General features: G+C 42.6%; 2 protein-coding genes across 3 annotated transcripts in view; both read left to right on the forward strand.

Moving 5' to 3' along the window:
- The window catches only part of ERGIC1 (endoplasmic reticulum-golgi intermediate compartment 1), a 74,065-nt gene extending 61,121 nt beyond the window's left edge, over positions 1–12,944 (forward strand). For both annotated transcript variants that reach the window (XM_033139951.1, XM_033139950.1), the window contains exons 7-10: positions 1,417–1,477; positions 5,382–5,482; positions 7,467–7,589; positions 11,469–12,944. In XM_033139951.1, the coding sequence (XP_032995842.1) occupies positions 1,417–1,477; positions 5,382–5,482; positions 7,467–7,589; positions 11,469–11,576 (393 nt within the window). In that variant the 3' untranslated portion in view covers positions 11,577–12,944. The remainder of the gene's footprint in view (positions 1–1,416; positions 1,478–5,381; positions 5,483–7,466; positions 7,590–11,468) is intronic.
- Positions 12,945–15,175: 2,231 nt separating this feature from the next.
- RPL26L1 (ribosomal protein L26 like 1) lies at positions 15,176–22,346 on the forward strand. The gene is made up of 4 exons (XM_033139952.1): positions 15,176–15,290; positions 16,320–16,492; positions 17,799–17,939; positions 22,167–22,346. The coding sequence occupies exons 2-4, from the start codon at positions 16,325–16,327 to the stop codon at positions 22,293–22,295; spliced, it is 438 nt and encodes a 145-aa protein (XP_032995843.1). The 5' UTR covers positions 15,176–15,290; positions 16,320–16,324; the 3' UTR covers positions 22,296–22,346.
- The last annotated feature ends 528 nt before the right edge of the window (positions 22,347–22,874 follow it).

The raw sequence follows: 22,874 nt of genomic DNA on the forward strand, positions 1-22,874 counted from the left end.
GGAGAGAGACAGTCTAGCTTCTCTAGTGGGGAAGTTCCAAAGTTTGGGAGCAGCCATTGAGAAGTTCCTCTCCCGCATTCCCACCCAGCATGCCTGTGAGGGTGGTGGGACCAAGCGAAAGGCTTCCCCCAGAGATCTCAAAACCCGGGCAGGTTTGTAGGAATAAAGCATATTGGGTTTTAAAAAAAATACATTTATTTGGCATTGAAAACATCTTGGGTCGTGTATACGTTATGTATAAAACAATGAGGGTTTTTTTAAGCTGCATTTCAAATTTCATTTGTCTGTCATTGTACACATCAGAATTGTTGGTTGTCTTTCTAAGTCGCCCACTGTCTGTCCACACCAGTGAGTGGAGAGGGGTGTAGATGTATTCATTTGGCTTACATTTTCGGATTGGATTGAAGCTGGTTTGGGGGGGAAGCACTTCCAAGTGCAGTGTTTCTCAAGAGACGACAGGATAGGTGTATATTGTGGCTAATGCTGTGTACCCAGCTTCACAGACCAGCAATCAGAGTGCACTGGATACATATCAGGCTTCAGTGCACTCCTACTTCTGGTGTTTGAGGCCGAGCGCACATGAAGTTAGCTGCAATCCAAATGTATCTTGCAGTTTCTAGAGAAATCCTTTTGTTTGATGCATTTCCCCTCAAATCAGCTTCCATCTGATTTGAATTTGTCGGCTGCAGATAAGCTGCGGTGGGTACATTTCAGACAGCTGTTGTGCATGCGCAGATGTCTGCACATGTGTAGACGACAGTTTCATTGAATAGAAGTTTGCGGGGAGGAAGGTTGCTGGTATGGGAAAACGAAAAAGGTACTTTGCATCAGATGAAGACACCTCTGTGTGTGTAGAGAGTAATGTGAAAATGGGACTTAGAAAATGGCGGGTGGGGCGGTGACCTTGCTGCATTTTAAGCTGCTAATGTGTACATAGCTTTAGTGTATGTTACTAGGTGAGCCACACTGGGGAGGACATTTCATAACTGGGGCACTACTATTGAAAGGCCCTTTCCCTAGTGGCCACTTGCCTCATCTCTTTAGGTGGAGAAAGGCTTCTGTCTTCTGGTCCCATTGTTGGTCTGTGAGGTTTTTCTTATATTGGGTGGTTTGTAGGCTTAGGACTATTGGAAAAGAGTGAGAAAGAGCTCTGCTATTTGCAAAGTTCTTTACTTGTGTTGACAGGCTGCACTGTAGTATATTTCACATGCAAGGTCAGTGCAAATGTGAAAAACCTGTTGCCCAGAGAGGATGAGAAATAACATCAAATTAAATTGCACAAAATGACTTTAAGCTCCTTGCTTCTCCTTCTACTTGCAGTGTTGAAGCTTCCATTGTTATAAGCTAGGTTGTCTCTGGAAGTATAAAAGAACAAACGTAATACAAATGTTAATTCTATGCTCTTTCCCTCTCCAGGTCCAGAACATTCATGGAGCATTCAATGCTTTGGAGGGAGCAGACAAGCTCAGCTCAAACCGTACGTACAGTCAGACCTTGTGTTGCGTTAGGTTCATTTTGCATCTTTTCGGCTTGCGAACGTGGCAAACCCAGAAGTGTATACTTCTGGGTTTTGGCGCACGTGCAGAAGCATTCTGCGCGCTTCACACATGTGCAAAAACGCTCTATCGTGCTTGCGCAGAAGCGCCACTCTAGTTGTGGACTTTGGGGGGTGTGAACGGCACCCCGGAACAGATTGTGTCCGCAACTAGAAGTACCACTGTACACTCTTGTGTTTTGCAGGGCCTTATCTGGGGTTAGTAAGACGCCTTGATTGGCAAGAAGGTAGGAGCTAGCCAAATTTTATTTAATTCCAGGGACATGAAAACTGTGTACACACCATATATTTAAAAGGTATGACTTTTCCCAAAGAATCCTGGGAACTGTAGTTTGTCAAGGGTGCCATGTGAGTGGTAAACTACAGTTCCCAAGACTTTGCCGGGGGCGGGGGAGAGTCATGTGCTTTAAATGTATGGTATATACACAGCCAAAGAGTGTACGGCTCTTTAGAGACTAACAAATTTTATAAACTTTTTGTGAACTAGAGGCTGTAATGAAAGTGAGGTCATAGAGAAGTGAAATGCAAAAAAAATGGCAGATAGTGACAATCCAGTTAGAGCTAGAATATATGTATGCAAGATAAGCACGGTGATCCTTTTACAGTGGTAGTCATAGGCGATAAAACAATCAGCTTGGTAATGATGAGGTAATTGACATCTGTAGTGGGAAAGGAAACTGTTGTCTCTGTTCAGACCCACCCTTTGTGTGCGTGTTTGGAGTGTGTGAGATAGACCAATGTAGTCTGCAGCTGAGGATTACGCTGCATACATCTGACGAAGTGGACTCTAGTCCACAAAAACATACGTCAAATCTTGTTCGTCTTTTTATGGCGCTCAGACACCTTTATCTTTTTATCATGTCACAGCAGACTAGCACTGCCACCCCTCTGAAAATTGTTACAGTTTATATTTATGTTCTTTATATAGTTGGGTTGTTATCAAATAATATTACAGTGGCTATTGTTGTTGTTCAGTCGTTCAGTCGTGTCCGACTCTTCGTGACCCCATGGACCAGAGCACGCCAGGCACGCCTGTCTTCCACTGCAGTTTGGTCAGAGTCATGTTGGTAGCCTCGAGAACACCATCCAACCATCTCGTCTTCTGTCATCCCCTTCTCCTTGTGCCCTCAATCTTTCCCAGCAGCAGGGTCTTTTCCAGGGAGTCTTCTCTTCTCATGAGGTGGCCAAAGTATTGGAGCCTCAGCTTCAGAATCAGTCCTTCCAGTGAGCACTCAGGGCTGATTTCCTTAAGAATGGATAGGTTTGATCTTCTTTGCAGTCCATGGGACTCTCAAGAGTCTCCTCCAGCACCAGAATTCAAAAGCATAAATTCTTCGGCGATCAGCCTTCTTTATGGTCCAGCTCTCACTTCCATACATCACTACTGGGAAAACCATGGCTTTAATTATACGGACATCAAGGTGATGTCTCTGCTTTTTAAGATGTCTAGGTTTGTCATTGCTTTTCTTCCAAGAAGCAGGTATCTTCTAATTTCGTGACTGCTGTCACCATCTGCAGTGATCATGGAACCCAAGGAAAGTGAAATCTCTCACTGCCTCCATTTCTTCCCCTTCTATTTGCCAGGAGGTGATGGGACCAGTGGCCATGATCTTAGTTTTTTGATGTTGAGCTTCAGACCATATCTTGCGCTCTCCTCTTTCACCCTCATTAGAAGGTTCTTTTAATTCCTCCTCACTTTCTGCCATCAAGGTTGTGTCATCAGCATATCTGAGGTTGTTGATATTTCTTCCGGCAATCTTAATTCCAGCTTGGGATTCATCTAGTCCATCCTTTCGCATGATGAATTCTGGATATAAGTTAAATAAGCAGGGAGACAATATACAGCCTTGTCGTACTCCTTTCCCAATTTTAAACCAATCAGTTACTGGTATTCCATATCCAGTTCTAACTGTAGCTTCTTGTCCCACATACAGATTTCTGAGGAGACAGATGAGGTGATCAGGCGCTCCCATTTCTTTAAGAACTTGCCATAGTTTGCTGTGGTCAACACAGTCAAATGCTTTTGCATAGTCAATGAAGCAGAAGTAGATGTTTTTCTGGAACTCTCTGGCTTTACAGTGGCTATAGGGATAAATTAATTTGATTTCCCCATTTCCTTGACTATAGAACAAAGAGGCCCAGATTTAAAAACAACAACAACATAGTTTGCCTGCTTATAACAAAAGTTACAGGGAACAGTTGGTCTTCTGAAGTGTTGGTGTGCTCCTCCGCCATGGCTATATGATTCCTAAACATCCTAGAGACTTTGGGTACTGAGTGGTCTCTGTGAAGCTGACTGATCTTTTAAGTTCAGCTTCAGAGGCCCTGCTGTGGCTGTTCCTTACCCTCCATTTAAAAAAATGTATTCTTTCTTAGCAGTTTAATTTTGGCTGTATATAACCATTCTAGTGACTTTTAGTGGAAAAGTGACTCGAAAATATTTGATATAAATACCTAGATACAGAAAGAAGGCAGGGCAAAGAGAGACAGACTTGCAAGGTCTTTAAGGGCACCTGTGTCATAGCCAGGAAATGAGCCTGATCCTAACCAACATCTTAATTCTTGGTATTTCCTTCCTCTGTGTTTACTTATCGGCTGTCATGAGTTAGTCTATGGTAAATTGGGCATGTAGAACACTTCTGCAGTCTGTATGTGTTGCTCTACATCTTAGCATCACTTGCAGTGTATTTCCTGCTCCATGAAACACACAGCAGAGGGAAACACTGGCCCCCTATTTTCCTCTCTGCCCCATGAACATGTATTTAAAGGCTTCATCCCAGGACATTCTTTCTCTGTGCTGTCAGGTGATGTTGAGACCGAGTGGTTGCTTTCCTACTTTTGGCTTGATTATCCATGAAAGCAACCACTGCCAAGGATACATGAAATAAAAATAGGGCTTGAATGTTTTAATCCCAATGGGAAGGACTGAGTGTAGGGAAATATACTATATAGTGTGCCAGCCCTCTCTCCAGCCTGGAGTATTGTGCTCACCCTGTCAGCCAGCCCTCGGAGGATACTAATTTTCTAGATCCATTTCAATTGGTGCTTAGGTCCAGTTTTGGCACAGAAACTGCTTTGGTCACCCTATAGGATGCCCCCTGTTGGGAGAGGGACAGGGGAAAATGTGCCCCTGTTAATTCTCCTTGACCTCTCAGTGGCTTTTGATACCATTGACCATGGTATCCTTCTGATTGACTGATCAATTGAATATTTAATTTCTGTACCACTTAATATATTAAAAATATATCTGAGCAGCATACAAAAAAACTGAAGCAGCAATAGACATCTTAAAACAAAATGTTACAAAAATACACAGTTACATATGAAAATGTCAATACAAAGTTATTAATATATATCAATCAATATCAATTCTTTTTCCTTCTGACACACCCTCCCTCTCAGCCTTTGGGTTCTCACCCATTGTCCAAACAAACTCTTAGCTCACCCACAAAAATCATGTTGATTCATACGCTGTTGGTGGATTCTTGTTGTTGTCTTGTTGGGCTGTGTATGTGATGAAGGGGAGCCATACCAGAGTGAAGGTATCGTCTTCTATTTGTCCCATGGCCCCCTCCACCTCTCCTCCCTTTTTTTCTTCCTAATGTAACCATAATGTCTCAACAAATGAAACTGACCTATGGAAAATGTAACTTGAAAAAAGAGACATTGCGCATACCTTTGTAAATCAAGAAAACTTTAATAAAATATTTTAAAAGAAGAAGAAGAAGCTGCACTTTTAAAGTTGCCTGTTTCAGGGATGCATTTCCGAGCATAGTCTTGTGGTGTGATTTTTTTGGGGTTTCAGCTTTCTCTCTTGTTTACACAGCCCTTGCATCCTATGATTATATATTGAAAATTGTTCCCACGGTGTATGAAGACATGAGTGGCAAGCAACGGTACTCATACCAATATACTGTAGCCAGTAAGGTAAGCATGCAGTAGTATATCCTTTGCTAGAAAGTGCTTGATGCAGCACACCCTACTGTGTAGGTCCCATTTCTACTGTTGCTCTTACTTCAGTTGTGCTTCCTGTGCTTTAAGTGAGTGCAATAGCAGCCCCTGCTGGAAAAGCGAAGAACTGATAATGAAAGGGAGGTGCCATTGCATACTAAGGATGCTTGAGGAATTTGATCTGATCTGATCCACAACTCCTAGGTTGAAACTTCATAATCCACCAGATGCAGTTCTCTGCTCAAAAAGCTTACCAAAATGCATACACTTTGAGACTCCTTCGGGTAGTGATAAAGCGGGATATCAAGTCCAAACTCTTCTTCTTCTTCTTCCTATTTCGAAAGGTGGTGGTGGTACCCTGGGTTACGTACTTAATTTGTTCCGGGTTACAGTACATAACCCGAAAAGGACATAACCCGAACAATTCGTTCTGCGCATGCGCAGACAAAAACAAAAAACCCGCGAAAAACGCTCTGCGCATGCGCAAATCGCGTGCGTGCCAGGTTGCACTTCCGGGTTAGCGGAGTTCGTAACCCAAAAAGTACGTAACCCGGAGTGTACATAACCCGAGGTACCACTGTATTTTAGAAGTGCATGTTTGGAGAGAAAGTAGGTTTCGAAATTACACTTTGAAATGTGTTCAAATGTGCATTTTCATGTAGCTATTTTATGGCTGATTAACGCCGAATGGGACAGAATGGACTCACAGGTGGATACCCGTGAAAGAGACACAGACTGAAAACAGATTGATTCACCTATTTCCTACTTCTTGATTTGCTATCAGTAATCCTGTATAGCCAGTGTAGGGAACCTTGGGCTCTCCAGATGTTGCTGAACTATAACTCTCGCCATTCCTGGTTATGCCATGGTTGCCAGGGCTAATGGAAATTGTAGTTCAGCTACGTCTGCGGAGGCAGAGGTTCCCCACCCCTGATGTATGCCTAAAGCATGGTTGGGTTCATGAATTTTAGGGGGGCTGTATATATTCTATTCCCATTAATTACCCCTCAGAACCCCACTTTTCAAGCAGTAAGGCAATATAAGGTTGAGGGTCTGGAGAAAAATGGCTTGTTTTCGAGTGGAGGAGGTTAACACCTTTTTATTGTACTTACTCTTTTCAATCCAGCATGAATAACTTAGGATAGATACCCACATGTGGTGTTTCCTTCGATGTGACGTGTTTTCAGAATATTGAGCTGCTCAGAATTTTTCATGCTGTTTTAAAAAAATAATAATACATCAAGGTCTCCAAATGTGGGCTGGGTGTGCATGAATATCCAAGTGAGGTGGCTGCTAAATATAAGCTCAGGAAGGAGCAGAAAGGTTGCTTGAATCTATCCCAATTGGATGGGATTCAGGAAAAAAAAAATGAAACTGTTTCTTCCCAGTCTCAAGGCAGCCAGAGGGTTCTTTTTGAGGTGCAGGCATGATTTTTTTCAACTTCTAGTATAAGATAGTAACCTTATTATGTTGTCCTTTACCTTTTTTAATGGCCATTTTGAGCAGACATTTTAGAATGTGCAATGAGCTTGTCATTTGTCCCACCACTAATCCATTATGAGCTAGTGTAACATAGTGGCTAAGAGACTGATCTGTAAACTACAAAGTCCCTAGTTCAAATTTCATTTGTACTATGAGGTCCTTAGGTCAGGGGTGGACAACCTGCAGCCTGAGGGCCACATATGACTCTTTGACTAATTTCACGTGAGTGGCAATGAGGGAAAATCCGAGAGGGAAAAGGGGTGACAGATAAAATATGAGATTCCCCAGCCTCTTTTTACTCTGGCCAACACCAGATCCTGCTCTGCCCTCAACAAATTATCCCAAAAGGAATACAACCCTCAGCAGAAAAAGGTTCCGCCTTAGGTAATCCTAGGCAAGGTGGTTTTCAGATGGCATCACCAAACCATCTCCAAATGGAGATTGTAACTCAGTTCTACCTTATATGAATCTTTTTCAGGAGTACGTAGCGTACAGCCATACAGGCCGCATCATTCCAGCCATCTGGTTTCGCTATGACCTAAGTCCTATCACAGTGAAATACACAGAAAGGCGACAGCCCTTGTACAGGTTCATCACAACAGTAAGTTTCCATTACATCATGTTCTCTATTTATCAGTAGCTGACACATCTTATATATGTGTGCATGCAAGTGCAGCTCATGTGACAGGGTCAGAAAAGAACCATAATGCCGAACTCGATGACCAAAGTTCTTTATCCAGGTGAAGAGCTCTTGTCTCTTGCACTGTCTGGGCCCTAGTATTAAGTGCCTTGTTTTAATGGTACCAGCCCTTTTCTATTGCTACTAGAAATTGCCCATCAGGATATATTCATGCCTTGTATACACAAGCTTCGCACTTCCACCATTTTGAAACACCAGCCATCTTTTTATGAATGGACACTGGAGTGGGGCAGGCAGGGCTGTTATATATGAAGATGTAGTTATCCAGCCCAGCTCAATGGCTCTCTGGGCCGCTGTCACTCCTGCCGTCCCAGTCTTCGCGAACACTGCCCGCTTGCCCTTCTGCATCATGGTTGCCTTGGAGACTGGCTAGCCGTCATTGCTGTGGAGAGGCTGCAGCCTTCTGGCCCAGCCAGAGATTATCCACTTGTGGCAGCTGGAGTTATTGTCAAGAGGGGCAGGCCTCAGAAGCACCCTGAATCTTGTTAAGCAGCAGATGCTTAGTTAAAAGCTACAAAGGAGGCCCATGGAAGGAGCACCTGCTGTTCCTTTTGTTGGGTAGCTTGTTTACCAGGCTGCACCCATACAACTGTCACAGAAACACTGAAGTGTTTTTAAATGTGTTCTCTTGAGCATAGGTGGGAAAAGACCCTACCAGGCCGTGAGAGAATTTATCCAGGTTTGGAAATGTAAACTTCCTATTGTTACCTCAAAAGGGAATGGACCTTTTTAGTGTCTCTCTCTGTGGGAACTTTAAGCAGGGCTGTCAGGAGGAATAGTGTTGATGTGCATGTATGCCTGGTCATCTGGGTGCGGCTTTATGGCATTTTGTGTGTATTTGTTTATAGTAGGAGTGACATAAATGTGCGGACTGGCTGTTTTGGATACAATTTCCATTATCGCTCTTAAGGCACACAAAGGGTTTGTCTTGGCACACACAAAAGCTGTTAGTAAAATAGATGGGGAAGGAACAGCGCCACTAAACAAAAGTGTTGTTGTGCCCACATACTCGCTGGCTATATATAAGAGGAATGAGAGAGCACCTATCCGCTGTCTACTACTTCTGGATTTATTTTATTTTTATTTATCAAAACATTTATAGACCACACTTTTATAAAAACACAGCAAGGTGATATACAGCATACAGAATTACAGTTGGATAAATAAAAATGTCAGTAAATACATCAATAAACACTGGTTGGTAAAAATAAATTCACATTGCAAAGGTCTGTCTAAATAACACAAGTTTTTTTAAGGAGACATCTAAAAGATGGCATGGATAAGTCTTGCCAACGCTTTACTGGCAGGAAATTCCACCAAAATATGTGTAGCCAAGTACAAAATGGGTAAGATGAGACCATCTGCTGTCCTTTTGAGTAGTGAGCGCTTAGCACCAAGCACTAAAAGATGCACCACTTGTATGTCTTATTTTCTGGAACCAACAAGACACAGCTGTCTAGACCAAGGAGGTGCATCCACAAAACCTCATTCCTAGCCTCTTGGATGAGAGTTTTTATTTCTCTTAAAGAAGAAGGAGGAGGAGGATTCCGCCTTCCCCTCTCCCAGTTGCTGAATGCCTCTACCTTTGATTTTTTTTTTTAAAGTGCATGCAGGGAAGGCAGAGACTAAGCAGATGCCAGGTATGTGTGAGTCACAAGAAATCAGTGGTGCAGAGCCGCACAGATGAATATGTTTTTCTCTGTGTGTGTTTTTCTTCTTGTATTTGCTGCTCTGAAGTCATATTTTCCTGCCCTCAATGCAAAAAGTACATTCCCTCCTCCCTACTTGCGGTATAAAACGTCTTGTGTCAGCTGATCCGCATGGATTGAAATTACCCAACTCATTCTGGTGTCATTCTCCCTGAAAAGTAAGTTTGCATCACTGTTAGAGGAGAACAGGGTGGGGGCAAGGGAAATAACAGAAACAGAGGAGTGATGGTGGAAGCCATACCCATCTCTTTTAAAAAAAAAGAAATTCAATTGTGCAGAGGTTTATTTCCTCTGCCTTTTTTGTGGTTTTCAGTTCTGCTGTGCTGCAGAAAATAAATTTACCTAGACTTTTTGTAACTGAAACATCTTTCCATTTTGCTGGACTCATTGGACACATATACCTAAGTTAAAAATACACATAAGAAAGGAGCAATTCCTCCCTCCCTCCCTGCTGCTGCTTGCTATTAAAGTCCTGTTTACTCATGCTGCCTAATTCCCTTTCAAGCTTGGCCACTGTTCTCTTTGGCTGCTGTCCCGTGTCACATGCTAATAGATCTATGTGGTGACAAGGGGGCTTGGCTTCCCCTCTGTGAAAGGTTTACAGCTCATTTTATTGATCTGCTTTACAGCCCAGTCCTATAATATCTCCTCCTATTAAGTTCATTGGGACTTACTTTCAGGTAATGTGCACAGGATTGCAGTCTCAAAGGAGTAATTCCTTCCTGCCTGTCTGTTTCCCATCTGTCCAAAGTCTATTCTTCTTGAGTTTTACTGTCCCTAGGACATGATCCTTGACCTCTTGTTTCTTTATTTTGAGAATTTCTTGAGCTTTTTTTCTCACCTGGATTAACTCTGCTCATATTTTGCTACTCATTCATTTTAAATCTCACTTGTCAGGGGCAGGGAACTGTGGGTATCCCCCATCGGCCATAGCCAGCGTGGCCAAGGGATGGTAGGAGTTGCTGAGGTCCACAGGGAGACTCACCTTCACCCTATATTAAATATAGTGGTCAAAGTGTTGGATTTGCCTTGAAACAGATAACATACCGGTAATCATTTCTCCATTTTGGAAATCTGAAAAATTCCCCAACATCAATCTGCTATGAAAGTGCTTGAGATAAGAACTGTATGGTGCTATGCACATTAGAAACAGATAACTGATAAAGAAGGAAGTTAAGAAGATATGAGGGTTCAGTGTGTAGAAGAAGCCACAGAGTGGTGATTAAGCTCACAAGCTGGAGGAGGAGAGGGCAGAGGGTGAAGAAAGAGCTGTGAGTGGAGGGGGGGGGGTGCCCTTTTGCCATCCCCTGGGAAACTCAACAAACTTGCCGTACCTGGAACTGTGTGTGGAGAGTGCAGCTGAATGGGACACAGCTGTGGGCGGACTGAGGATGTACCATCCACCTTGGGCCTGCCCATAGAAAGCAAGAGAGAGAGAGAGAGAGAGAGAGACTAGGGTGGTGTCCGCTGTTTCCATGAACTCTTCTCATTGTGAGACTACCCCTCCCCTAACACACCGTAGTGGACTAGGTGCGCCATTTTGCCTGATTCAGCAGGCTCACCTTACGTTCTTATGACAAAAGTTAAAGGGTAGAAAACGGAGGATTGAGACAAGAGTAGTGAGGATTTGTTTAGGGGTGTGATAACGAATAACAGGTCGCCTTTTTTGGTCATGGTTTTTATGAATAGGCTGTGGATCTGAATGTGGGAAATGGGGTTCTACTTCTGGCTCAGCTCTCTGAATGATCTTACACTTAGCTTTAGGTCTCTTCCCAGCTCAGTCTGTAGAGCATGAGACTGTTAATCTCAGGGTTGTGGGTTTGAGACCCACGTTGGGCAAAAGGCTCCTGCATTGCAGGCAGTTGGACTGCAATAGATGACCCTCTTGGTGCCTTCCAACTCTACAGTTCTACAATTCTATAGGCTGCCTGAAAATAGCTAAATGGAAACCAAGGAGGACCTTTGCACGCTTGAGGACCAAAATGATCTTCCCTACACCAATCTGTTTTTTTGTTTCTTTCTTTCTTTCTTTCTTTCTTTCTTTCTTTCTTTCTTTCTTTCAACATGTCAGATTTGTGCCATCGTTGGAGGAACCTTCACAGTGGCTGGGATTCTTGATTCCTGTATTTTCACTGCCTCTGAAGCCTGGAAGAAGATCCAGCTAGGGAAGATGCAGTAACAAAGCAACTCTCCTCCAGGTCCCGTGAGAAGAAGCAAAGAATAAAAACGTCACTGCTATCCATTTTTCTCCTTTGTATCGCTTTCCATTGGTACATGCCACTTTAATTAGTTAATTGAAGACTTTGTAAAAGAGCAAACAAATCTAGTAGAGCAATCCTAACAAGGGGCTGGGGAGGTATGGAGCAGAGGACCCACCCTTACATCCAAAGATCTACCAGCCCTGAAACACATCTTTGGGGCTTTCTATAACCCCACTGCAATCTATGCAGCATTCTAGCCCTCTCCCGCTACTCTGCCAGCCATCAAAATGTTAGGTTCAGATTGCACTCTGTGTCTCTTGAAAGATGGCAGCATTGACAAGTGGGTGGGGCTTCATACACTACATCCTCTGAAAATGTTTTTTGTTGTAAAACCAAATCCTATGGATCTGACAAGTATAATAATTTTTAAATTCTCAGAGGTGCTGGTCAAGGCAAAAACTAATTATGCAAAGTAGATTTCCCCCCCCCCCATTCAAAATGGACAATCATGTTGTCTTTGACAAAAATTGTGCATGAAAAACCCTAGCCTGGATATTGAGATCATTCAGAACAACAGTAAAATAGAACAATCTATTTCTCTTAATATTCTGGGATGTTAAAATGGTTTCTCTTCTTTTCAGAAACTGAACAGTGTTAGCATTTATAGATGGCATAAGGCAGCAGGACAAAAGCAGAACGAATGAATTGAGAACTGCAATATGCAGAAGATGATTATCGCTATCTATTGCTGCATTATTATTTTTTTACTTCCTTCTGCCTTTTGAAGCATTTACTACCCCACCTGCCCAGGTTAGAATGTCTGGATTGAAAGAGGAGAAAATGAGGCACTCCAGTAACCTGGATGGATGAGCATCATTTTGAAAGACACAAATGCCAAGAACATAGGACTTGGCTGTCAGTATGTGGAATCCAAATCCTTGTACATATTTTTCAATTGTTTGCTTATCTTTAAAATTATTTTAGATTGCCAACATTTGCTAAGGAGGATAGGTACAGCCCTGTGAAAAACGAGACAAGGTTGCAGCACAGATGTTTTCTACAGGTGCATTTCAATCTTAAGTATAAAACAATTGTGTGTGCCTGCAATGATTGGGGAAAAGGCAGAAATGCGGCTAGTAGTAGTTTTTAATATGCTGTTGACATTGAGAACTACAGCAAGATCTATAATTTCAATAGACCTCAAATAGTCCTTTGATATATAAATCAAGTGATAATTAGTTGCATGCTTTGTACATTTTATATCACCTAGATATGAATGCACATTGGCTGTGTGTTCTCTAGGTTTTGCTGCACTTCTTAAAATAAACACTAAGAATTTCCATGTTCCAATTTGGGGGAGGGTATTTTGTTGCTGGAATAATGTGTGATCTTTTAAGGGTGACCTTTGAAAAACGTGGAAGTGTCAAATCAATACACTGTGACTAAATGACACAATTCTGCACATATTTACTTGGAAGTAAGTCTAATTGAATTCTATGGAGTTTGCTTCTAGGTAAAAGGATACAGAATTACAGCAGGGATGGTGAACCCTCCAGGTGTTATTTGGCTACAACTCACATCATCCCTGACCACTAGCCATCTCTTTGGTGGTGGTGATGGTGGGGAGCCTTACCCAGGCCATGCCATTTGGTGGGGGATGCATCTGGTATTGGCAGCCATGGCTAGCAGCACTGCCACCTGGCCAGCCCTCCTGTCAACCTGCCAAGGCTCTTCACATCCTCCCTTCCTAGAGGGGAGGCAAGGAGCTGGGAGAGCCTTACCGCTGCTGCTGCTGCTGCTGCACTACCACAACAAAAAGTAAGCCAGGAGAGGGGCTGCCATAGCCACCATCACCAGGAAGAGGAAAAGGGGCAAGGTGAGGGCAACGAGGGACCCACATCGTGATTTGTCGCACGGCCCACACACCCCTATAGTGGGTTCACCTGGCTGGAGCTGACAAAAGTCTATCTGGAGGGCCACAGGTTACACCCCACCCCACCCCTGGGATTACAACCTTCATCTACCCAGTGTGTCTGTTTGAAAATTTCACTCTGCTATGGTGTTGGAAAGATAGCAACTTTTCTCTGATTGAAATTCTCACTGATTCCCCCCCCCAACAGCCCTTTCTTCGCTGGTTTTGAATCCTTCATGCTTTTACAATGTTGATAAAACATCTTTAGAATTCCCCCTATCTTTCTTACCAAATGATTTGTTATATTGGTGTAAAACTGGATCTTGTAACTTCCTGTATCTTGTTTAATATTTGGATGGATTTTATACATTTTTTCCATTTGCAAAAATCAATTTGAAAATAATACATGAGTGTTCATTTCTGTCTCCCTGTGCCTTTTTTTTACATGGATATGAGGTTGCGTTTTTCTGAGGAGGAAAGTGTAGTGTACCACTTTTCATCCAAATGCCACTTTTACCCCCCACCTCCCAATTCCACCAGCCCCTTCAAGTCTCTTCCGCTCTCACCGAGGCCTAAATTGCCACACATGGAAGAGCCTTCTTCCCCACCTGCCACCTGCCCCATTGTCATTTATTACAGACTTGAGCCCCCTCCTTGGTCTTCCTGCCCCATTGTCCTTTACCTGTCCCTGCCTGTTGAACCAGCCAATGTTTACAGTGCAATGATCGGGACATAAGAAGAGCCTGCTGCATCAGGACAATGACACATGTAGTCCAGCATCCTGTCCTCTTAGTGGCCAAGCCAGTGGGGAAACGACTGGGCCAAACATGAGCACAAGAGCACTTTCCCCTACCGAGCTTTCCAGCAATTGGTATTTGGAGGCATTGCTACCGCCAACTGTGGAGGATGATTGACTAGTGTAAATACAGTTATGGAGAAACAGTATAAAACCCACAGCAATCCTTTTTTAATTGTGGCTACAGATCTCAAGACCAGAAGTGCCCTTGACCTCACTGGACCTCTGTGAGGGCCTGCTGGAACCAAATTCATAAATTCATCACAGGCTGCCCAGATTCAGAAAGAGGGCAGGGGCTCCTGCCTGCCCCTCCAATAGTTGTGCGGAAGAGGCAATACTACTACAGTAGTAGGTGTAGTTTCTCATTGCAAGCTGCTGAGGCTGAAATCTCTTCCCTGCAGACTTATTTAAATGGAAAGGAGCTTTTGTTCTCTTTTTGCATCTGGCCATCTCGTAGCTGCGAGGACAGCTACCACGGGCGAGGTGTGGGGCTCCTTTAAAGGTGTATGGGACGGCGGCTGCGTCAAGTGTGCAAAGATGGCAGGAGAACAAAATGCTTAGAAATCAAAGCGAGCGCAGAGCGTATACGAATACGCCACGCTGCTCCCGGGACATTTATCAGCTGGTCTCACTAGTTTTGTGTCCCCTGGCGGAAAGTGGGCCCAGCCCAGGAGCGGGACAGCCCTCGCACTCCCTACAGCAGCGGATTTAACGCTCTCCCTCCGCGCGCCTCGCTTCAGTTGCAAAGCGCCGCTCGCTCGAGGCGCGGCAGTCAAAGCAAGCAGCGCATAGCCCCCTGCATCAGCTCCTGCTGCAGTTTCCTTCGAAGGGCGCGCGGGGGCGCTGGTCGTTCCTCCTGCGCTTCCGTTCCGCCGACGTTGCTCGGAAATTGGTGGCGTTCTCGCGAGAGCTGAGGTCTCACCAGCACCGGCGGAAGTAGAATCAACCTCTCTTTCCGGGCGGCCATAGCCGAGGTAGCAGCGGGTAAGAATGGAAGGGGGATTGTAATCTGTTATCATCTGCCCACTGACGGCCGAGACCCCGTTGCAGTTTACCGAGGAGCGTGCAGGGTGGAGGGGGCGTCGCGGTGGTTCCTATATTTGAGGCGGGAGGACCCGGTTTCTTCGTCGGATCTGCTCACCTCTTTCCGTGGCCGGTTTGGGGCCTGGGAATGCCTGACAGTTGTGCGCTTCGCCCCATAATGCTCTCCGGTGGAAGTGCTGTCTGAGGAGGGGATGGGAGGGAGAAAGTGGATAGAAGGCCTGACGTTGGAACGCATTCCCAGGTTATGGGGACATAGGCGTGGGACTGAGACGGCTTGAGTGCTTTATTTTCATTTGTTGCGCGGCTTCCTATCTCCAGCAGCACGAGTTGGAGTGTCTAGATGCTTTCCCTTCCGCATGTTGCGGAGCCACATCTCCCAGCGTCAGGCTGATGGGAGTTGGAATCCAACATCTGTAGGATCACAAATTACCTAACTGCTGATCTAACCTGATAAAGCTGTTCCGTGTGTGTGTTGTATGAGCCTGAATATACTAGTAGAGCAGACGTTGATTTATCGTGGCCAGAATATAGTCAATAATGACTAAGCCAGAATGCTTCTATACCAAATAAATTATTATCTGGGCCTTAAGAAATATTGCACTGAAGGCTTATAACTCCAGTGCTGTGAAAGAAACATTTTACAGGACATTAATAGAGTCCAAGTTATAACTGAGCTTTATATATGTCTTGTAAGCCTGACATTCCAGTGTCATGCTCACAACCATGCACCCTCATAGCTCCAGATTTCTCAGACGTGCTTGTCTTAACTTTCCCAGGATATATCCAAAGTGCAAAAGTATCTTGTGAGACCTTGGCTGCTAACATGTTTTTGAGTTTGGGGGCACCACTGTCCAGTTATTACATTTTTTGATAAATACTGTTTTATTGAGGAATGATCGGTAGTCATTGTTTTTCCTTGTTAGACTTCAGTGTGAATAATTTGGTGTGCATATTTGTTTCCTCCTCTAGTCAAAATGAAGTTCAATCCGTTTGTGACTTCAGACCGCAGCAAGAACCGCAAACGGCACTTCAATGCGCCATCTCACATTCGCAGGAAGATCATGTCTTCTCCCCTTTCCAAGGAGTTGAGGCAGAAATACAATGTCCGTTCTATGCCCATCCGAAAGGATGACGAAGTCCAAGTATGTGTTTTGAGTTATTGATTTTTTCTGCGAAGAATAATGGTTTTGTTTTCAACTAATAAAGGCAATAGACATCAGCGAGGTAAATGGTTAGTTTTGAAAAAAAATTCTAAGCAACATTTTGTGGGTTTCCTTATGCATCAAATACCAAATTCTAAACTACATGGAGATAAGGCCCAGTTCACTCAAGCAGCAATTTTAGGTGGTCACCTTTAATGTAATTTGTGGGTGCTGTCCCAAATAAGCTGTTTTATGCCAGTGTATGGAAGCAAAAACAGCAAGTGTGTCTGTGGCATTTCAGATCAAGTGTGGTTCGGCTGATTGCCATACTATCAAAGCCCTTTAATTTCAATTAATTAAAATTGTGTAAGAGTCATGTCATACAAACAAATTTCTGCACTCTTCCTACCGCTTCTTTCCTGGTTTGTAGTGGTGTCAAAATAGGTCACACAGTGCTTAGTGAAAACCAGAATTGAAAACTGGTATGCAAACAAACTTCAAACCAAAATTTGTTAGCATTCATTGTTTGTGCCAGCCATAGTTTGCCAGATTTGGATGTCATGGTGGACTTGTTACTTGCAACCAGGAAGAGGGAAATTAGCCAACATCAGGAAGAGGAAGGTGGCTGTGTTCCCATGGTACAATCCCAATGTCTGGTTTTTACAGTCTAGAACTGTGGTCTGAAAGTGAACCCCCAGGAGAAGAAACCTACCATAGTAGCATTGTTACAGGTAGGTAGCCGTGTTGGTCTGCCATAGTCAAAACAAAATAAAATAAAAAAATCCTTCCAGTAGCACCTTAGAGACCAACTAAGTTTGTTCTTGGTATGAGCTATGGAAAAAGCATAGCATGAAAGGCATCTTAAATGTCTCCTTGTCTTTGGGATGAAGGTCAGTTATGACAACTTTATCCTCATAGGAATGAGAGGAATCGCTGGAACACTGGGAGTAATGCACAAGCAAGTCAATGAAGGTTTTAAGATTGCCTTCCAGCTGGAAATTCTGATTTTTTGATTTGCAGATTTATTTCTGTTCAAGTGAAAAAACAAATTCCGTTTTCAGATTAGCAATGTACTGCGTGTGCTTGCAATAAAAAACTTTTAAATATAGTAAATATTTAATATTGTATCAGTCTTATTGTCCCTGAATCTAGTTAACTGCCTGGACTGTGTAAGAGAAAGTCTTTCCTGTGGCATTTTATTTAATGCAATGCTTAGTGCATGAAGTTCTCTGATGTAGAAAGGTGATTACGATACTGTGTATAACAATTGATACCTGAGAATGTTAAATATTTTTTGTATTCATAGGTCGTCCGGGGTCATTACAAAGGGCAACAGATTGGCAAGGTAGTCCAGGTATACAGAAAGAAGTATGTCATCTACATTGAACGCGTACAGCGTGAGAAAGCCAATGGCACAACTGTACACGTCGGCATTCACCCTAGCAAGGTAATTTTGGCTGAGATGGTATGCAAGGGAAATTCTCATGTTTCTTGAATTCTTCTGTTAAATAGAGTGCAATCCTGGTAGCTGTAGATAATTGGCGTTACTTAGTTCTGCAATCAGAACTCTCTGGTTTTCCCAACAGCAGTTGCTAAACATGCATGATCATCAAGAAAAACAGGCATGTCAGAAGACCATAACTTGGAAAAATCCAAGGATCTTTTTCAAAAAACAAAAACTTGTATATATGGTGGTTAAAGAATGTAATCTATAGAAAAGTAGCTGTCACTTTACAGCAGTTCCAAGGTACAACTGTACTTCATTTAGTGATTATAATGTTGAAGTCTATAGCGTTACAAAAAAATGGAGAATCATAATTGAGAGAATAAGGCATCTGGCCTAGCCTAAGTTAAAAACTTTACAAAGTTACTTGGATATTAGAATTTTGATAACTAATTATAGAAAGTATAAATTTCAGTCAAAGATTAATGAAGCTTATTAGAGCATATCCAGAGGCATAATATAAAGCAGGCATATATCAAGGACTGTCTAGTATATGCTAAACTAGTAAAGACACAAGTAGTGTAGGTTGAAAATCAGCTTCAGCAGACTGGTTTTGAACTTTTAGCAGTGCTGATTGGGGGTTGTGTGGAAGCTTTGGAACTTAAGACTTTTTGGCTCTTCAAGTTTGCTTTTGTTAATATGTTGAACATGTTTAGAACAAATAAAAGCGTGTTAACTGTTCCTCTTGAAAGTAAGGGTAATTGCTGTGCTTTCTCAATATTTACTGATTGGGATTGTTGATTGCTCCAAAGAGTAGTGCTGATGATGAAGATGTGCATCTGGGGCAGAAGCAGAACTTTCATAGCAGTAACACAATCCAGTCTAGTCTGCTCTGTCTCTCCATGACAGAATACCTCCTGATTCTTGTGTGGACAGGGACTGCATGAATTCACTCCAGATACGCTATTCCTGGAATATTTTAACTGATTCATCCATTTTCCCTAAGATTTGGAGTACAGTGCAAATTGTGCCGATGTTTGTTCTTCCATAGCAGTGGCATCAAAGAAGTGCACTTTTTAAATCTCATTCAGATTCCATGATGAGAGATTGGATGCTGTTGGGTCTGTTACAGCATTGAATTCAGACAAGATTTGAGAGAGTGATTGTTGGCAGGCCATATTGCTTGGAAGGGCACCGATGGCCTTGGCCATGGTGCTGTGATAAAATAAGTAGCTATCAGCTACACATTTATATCAATGGTGCAGGGATTTTACTGGTTTCCTGTTGCCATAATTTGAAGTGCTGATTTTGACATCTAAAACACTTCATTACATGGGCAGTGTGTACCTTGGAAATCTGCCTTTCTTCCTTTGCTTGATGGAGAGTTAGTGAAGAGCTGCTTTCGTTCCCACAAATACATGGGGAAAATACAGACAATGAGGACATTGTCATGCTTATTGTCTGCATTCCACTGTTGGAATGTGAAATCAGTTTTGTTGTCAGAAATATGGTGGTGATCAAGGGTTGTGGGGTGTATCATTATGCTTGTCAGGCATGCAATTAATTTTCTGCCAAGAAAAAGCTGGCATGCTTATCACGCCTTGGTGAAATACTTTGGGGGGGAATTAATAAGGGAAAAAAGTGAGACATATGTGCATTGTTCCTTTGGCAATAAGACATTTTACATCATGTTGAATGAAGTTTTAAGGCCTTGCTACAATTTAGATAAAAGTTGTTGTGGTATAGTGAGCCAGTGTGCTAGGGTCTGGGAAACAGGATCCTGCTTAACCCTGAAGCATTGGGTGACATTGGGCCTTAGGTGGGTTATAAATGTGTTATGTTAGCCTTTGCAGGCCTTACTCAAAGCAGCCACCATATATTGTATCTTGGCTGAAGCTTTTTATTGCTCAGAAACAAGATTAGCTCTATGTATGTTATGCCGGTAAGAGTAGGATTTATTTTGAGAAAATTTAAACTGAGACTAGCACATAGCAAAAAGCTGATATTAGTGCCCTGTTACTGTGTGCTGATATTCTTTCATGCTGTAAAGTGAAGTAGGTATGTCTTCCAGATGTTTTCTCACATGAATATTGCCTTCTACCCAGTAATAGAGAAGCTCTTAAATGAACTCTCCTAGTTCTGAAATTTGGCCTCTGCTCATAAAGCTCAGTCCCAGCCCTCCCATTTTCCAGTTTTCCTCCACTTCCCTCTTTCCACATTTGCAAATGGACAGTATGGGGGAGAGAAGGAAAAAAAACCCGTTGAGATTAAAGCCCGAAACTGTTTCCTCTGTGACGCATCTAGTAGAAGGAAGAAAAATGAATAATTGTTAGGGTTTCTATAATTTTTAGGAACTAGAGAGTTCAAAAATACTCTGAAGCAAATCCTCTTGGCTGCCATTTCCCATCCTCTCTTCCATCTCCCTCCACCATGCAGCTTGATGAGCCTAGCCAGTGATACTGGCAGACAAGAGAGCTGGTGGTGGTGGAGGAACTACCATCAAGTTGGAGAATTACTGGAAGAAGCCTGTATATTTTCTGAGAATTCCTCAAAAATACTATTAAAATTGCCCATACCAAGTAGGGATAAGCAGTGCTTGCATACTTCTAATTTGTAGATACTTGAGGATGAACTATCAAAACTTTTATACTGGGTCATTAGACCATAAACAGTGCTTGCTACTGTTTTTACTGCTTATGTATCAGTACTGCAGTGTTATTACTCCAATCAAATTAGATGCAAAAATATCATCTGCATCTGAGTGGTGGGATGAAGCTGCCGGTAATCCCAAACACCAATTAGGGTATTTGTGCATAATAACCAAATGTTACCTGAGGCCATTATGTTACTGTTGCTTGGATAAATTCCGGCTTCTGCAGCTTGAGAATGGGATGCTTGTGATGGATGCGCTCTCAGACAGAAGGTGGTTCATTCTTTGGGGATTGTTTGGGCCTTTGCTAAATTAACCCTTATTAAACCCTGACAGTTTTGCTGATTATTGGTTGTACATTGTTACGCTGGTTGTCTGGTCACATACTGTGTACTGGCTGCCTTTTTGGTCAGATATTTATGGGAGCCTAATGCTGATATCGCCAGATAATTGGCTTACTCCCTATTTAGTACAATTGCCTTTAAAAACCAACATTTCTTCTTAATGTTGTTCCTTTGCTTCGGTGCTCAGGAGATTTCAATTTTAAGCCATGTTCCTTGTTTTACAATAACCATAGTCCATAATTCTGCTCACCATGCTTGCCATAGCAGTAGTGATGAGCCCCAGCCTTGCTTTTGACATTGGAATTAGGGAATGGGTAGGGTGAGGTATCACCCTGAGTTTTGTTGTGGTTCTTTAGATGTTTCAGGCATAACATGACAAGCAAAAGCCCCAGTCCTTTGCTTGAGTTTGGAGCTGGAGTACTGTATATTCTGGCGTATAAGACTACTTTTTAATCCAGTGGTCGTCTTATACGCCGTGTGGAGAATCTGTGGTCGAGTATATCTCAAACTCTATATTTTATCTGGGTAAGTTGGGGGTCGTCTTATACACCCAGTCGTCGTATACACTGGAAAATATGGTAACTGTTCCAAATTGTAACTTTGGAAGTGCTTATGGGTTCCCCCAGTCCACTCTCAAACTCCCAAGTGACATTAATTGAGTTTCAGATGTGCAATGTGACTATCATAACTTTGTCGTCATACTGAAATTATTCGACCCTTTTCTCCTTTTCATCAAATTCAGGAGTGACAGTGAACGTTCTGCCCAAGTGTCTGGTGTTAGTAATGGTCTGGATGAGGACTAATAAATTGAGGGTCAATCCAGACAATTGGTCGTGTAGGGTAGAGAAGTGGTGATTGGCCTCTTCGGAATAGACTGCATTTCCTTTAAGGATCACACTTGCTACTTGGGAGTGGAACTAATGTATGGCAGTTAGGTTGTTAATGCCATCCCGCAATTTTCAGTTAACAGTCCCTGTTTTCTAGTTAGTTACAAATCAAAGCACTCAGAAGACTGCCTTTGCTGTGCTGGTGTCCTGTTTGTGAAATTCCCTCTCTGAAGACGCTGACTTGTTACTTATTTTTGTTCTTGAGTTGTTCTACTGTAGACTTGATAGATTTGGGGGGAAAGTTTTATTTTACATACTTGATTTGTTTTTGTTCTCTGAGTTGCATTGACAAGATTTTGAGCAGAAAGATGGGATATAAATATTTTAATTGTTTATTTTGACTCCCTAGGTGGTGATTACAAAACTAAAGCTGGACAAGGACCGTAAGAAAATATTGGAACGTAAAGCAAAGTCTCGCCAAGTTGGCAAAGAGAAAGGAAAGTACAAGGAGGAAACAATTGAGAAGATGCAAGAGTAAAATGGACTCATTTGTGAAACCCATTAAAGTTTCAATAAAATCTAACCTGCAGGTGTTCTCATTTTGTATCTTAACATAAGACAGAGACAGCAACAGCATTACGTAAGAATTGGCCTTCCTCTGCCAGCAAGAATTACGGAGCAAGATACCTAGCAGATTTTCCTTGGCAGGGAATTCAAGTTTTACTCAGCATCTGCTTTGATCTTGCCTCTAAAAATAGAGGTATTCACTGCAGAAAATGCTGAACAGATAGTCATGCGTGAATCATATTTCTCGTTAAAAACATCTGAAACAATGAAATAGCTGTGGTAACATGCAAGCTCTAAGTCCAATTAAATGCAAAAATGGATTATTTGAAAAAGAATACAGCTTATCACTACAATAAAAAAGTAGGAACACTCATGCTGAGTCCGATAGTTCAATTTAAGGAGAAGCTAATAAATTACAGGCTTTTTGGCCTAGCAGCAATTCTGAATGAAATGGTGTCTATTAGAGTTTTGTGCATGCACACGAAAGCTCATACCAAGAACAAACTTAGTTGGTCTCGTAAGGTGCTACTGGAAGGAATATTTTATTTTA

This window comes from Lacerta agilis, chromosome 2 (genome assembly GCF_009819535.1).
Source record: "Lacerta agilis isolate rLacAgi1 chromosome 2, rLacAgi1.pri, whole genome shotgun sequence".
Lineage (NCBI taxonomy): Eukaryota > Metazoa > Chordata > Lepidosauria > Squamata > Lacertidae > Lacerta > Lacerta agilis.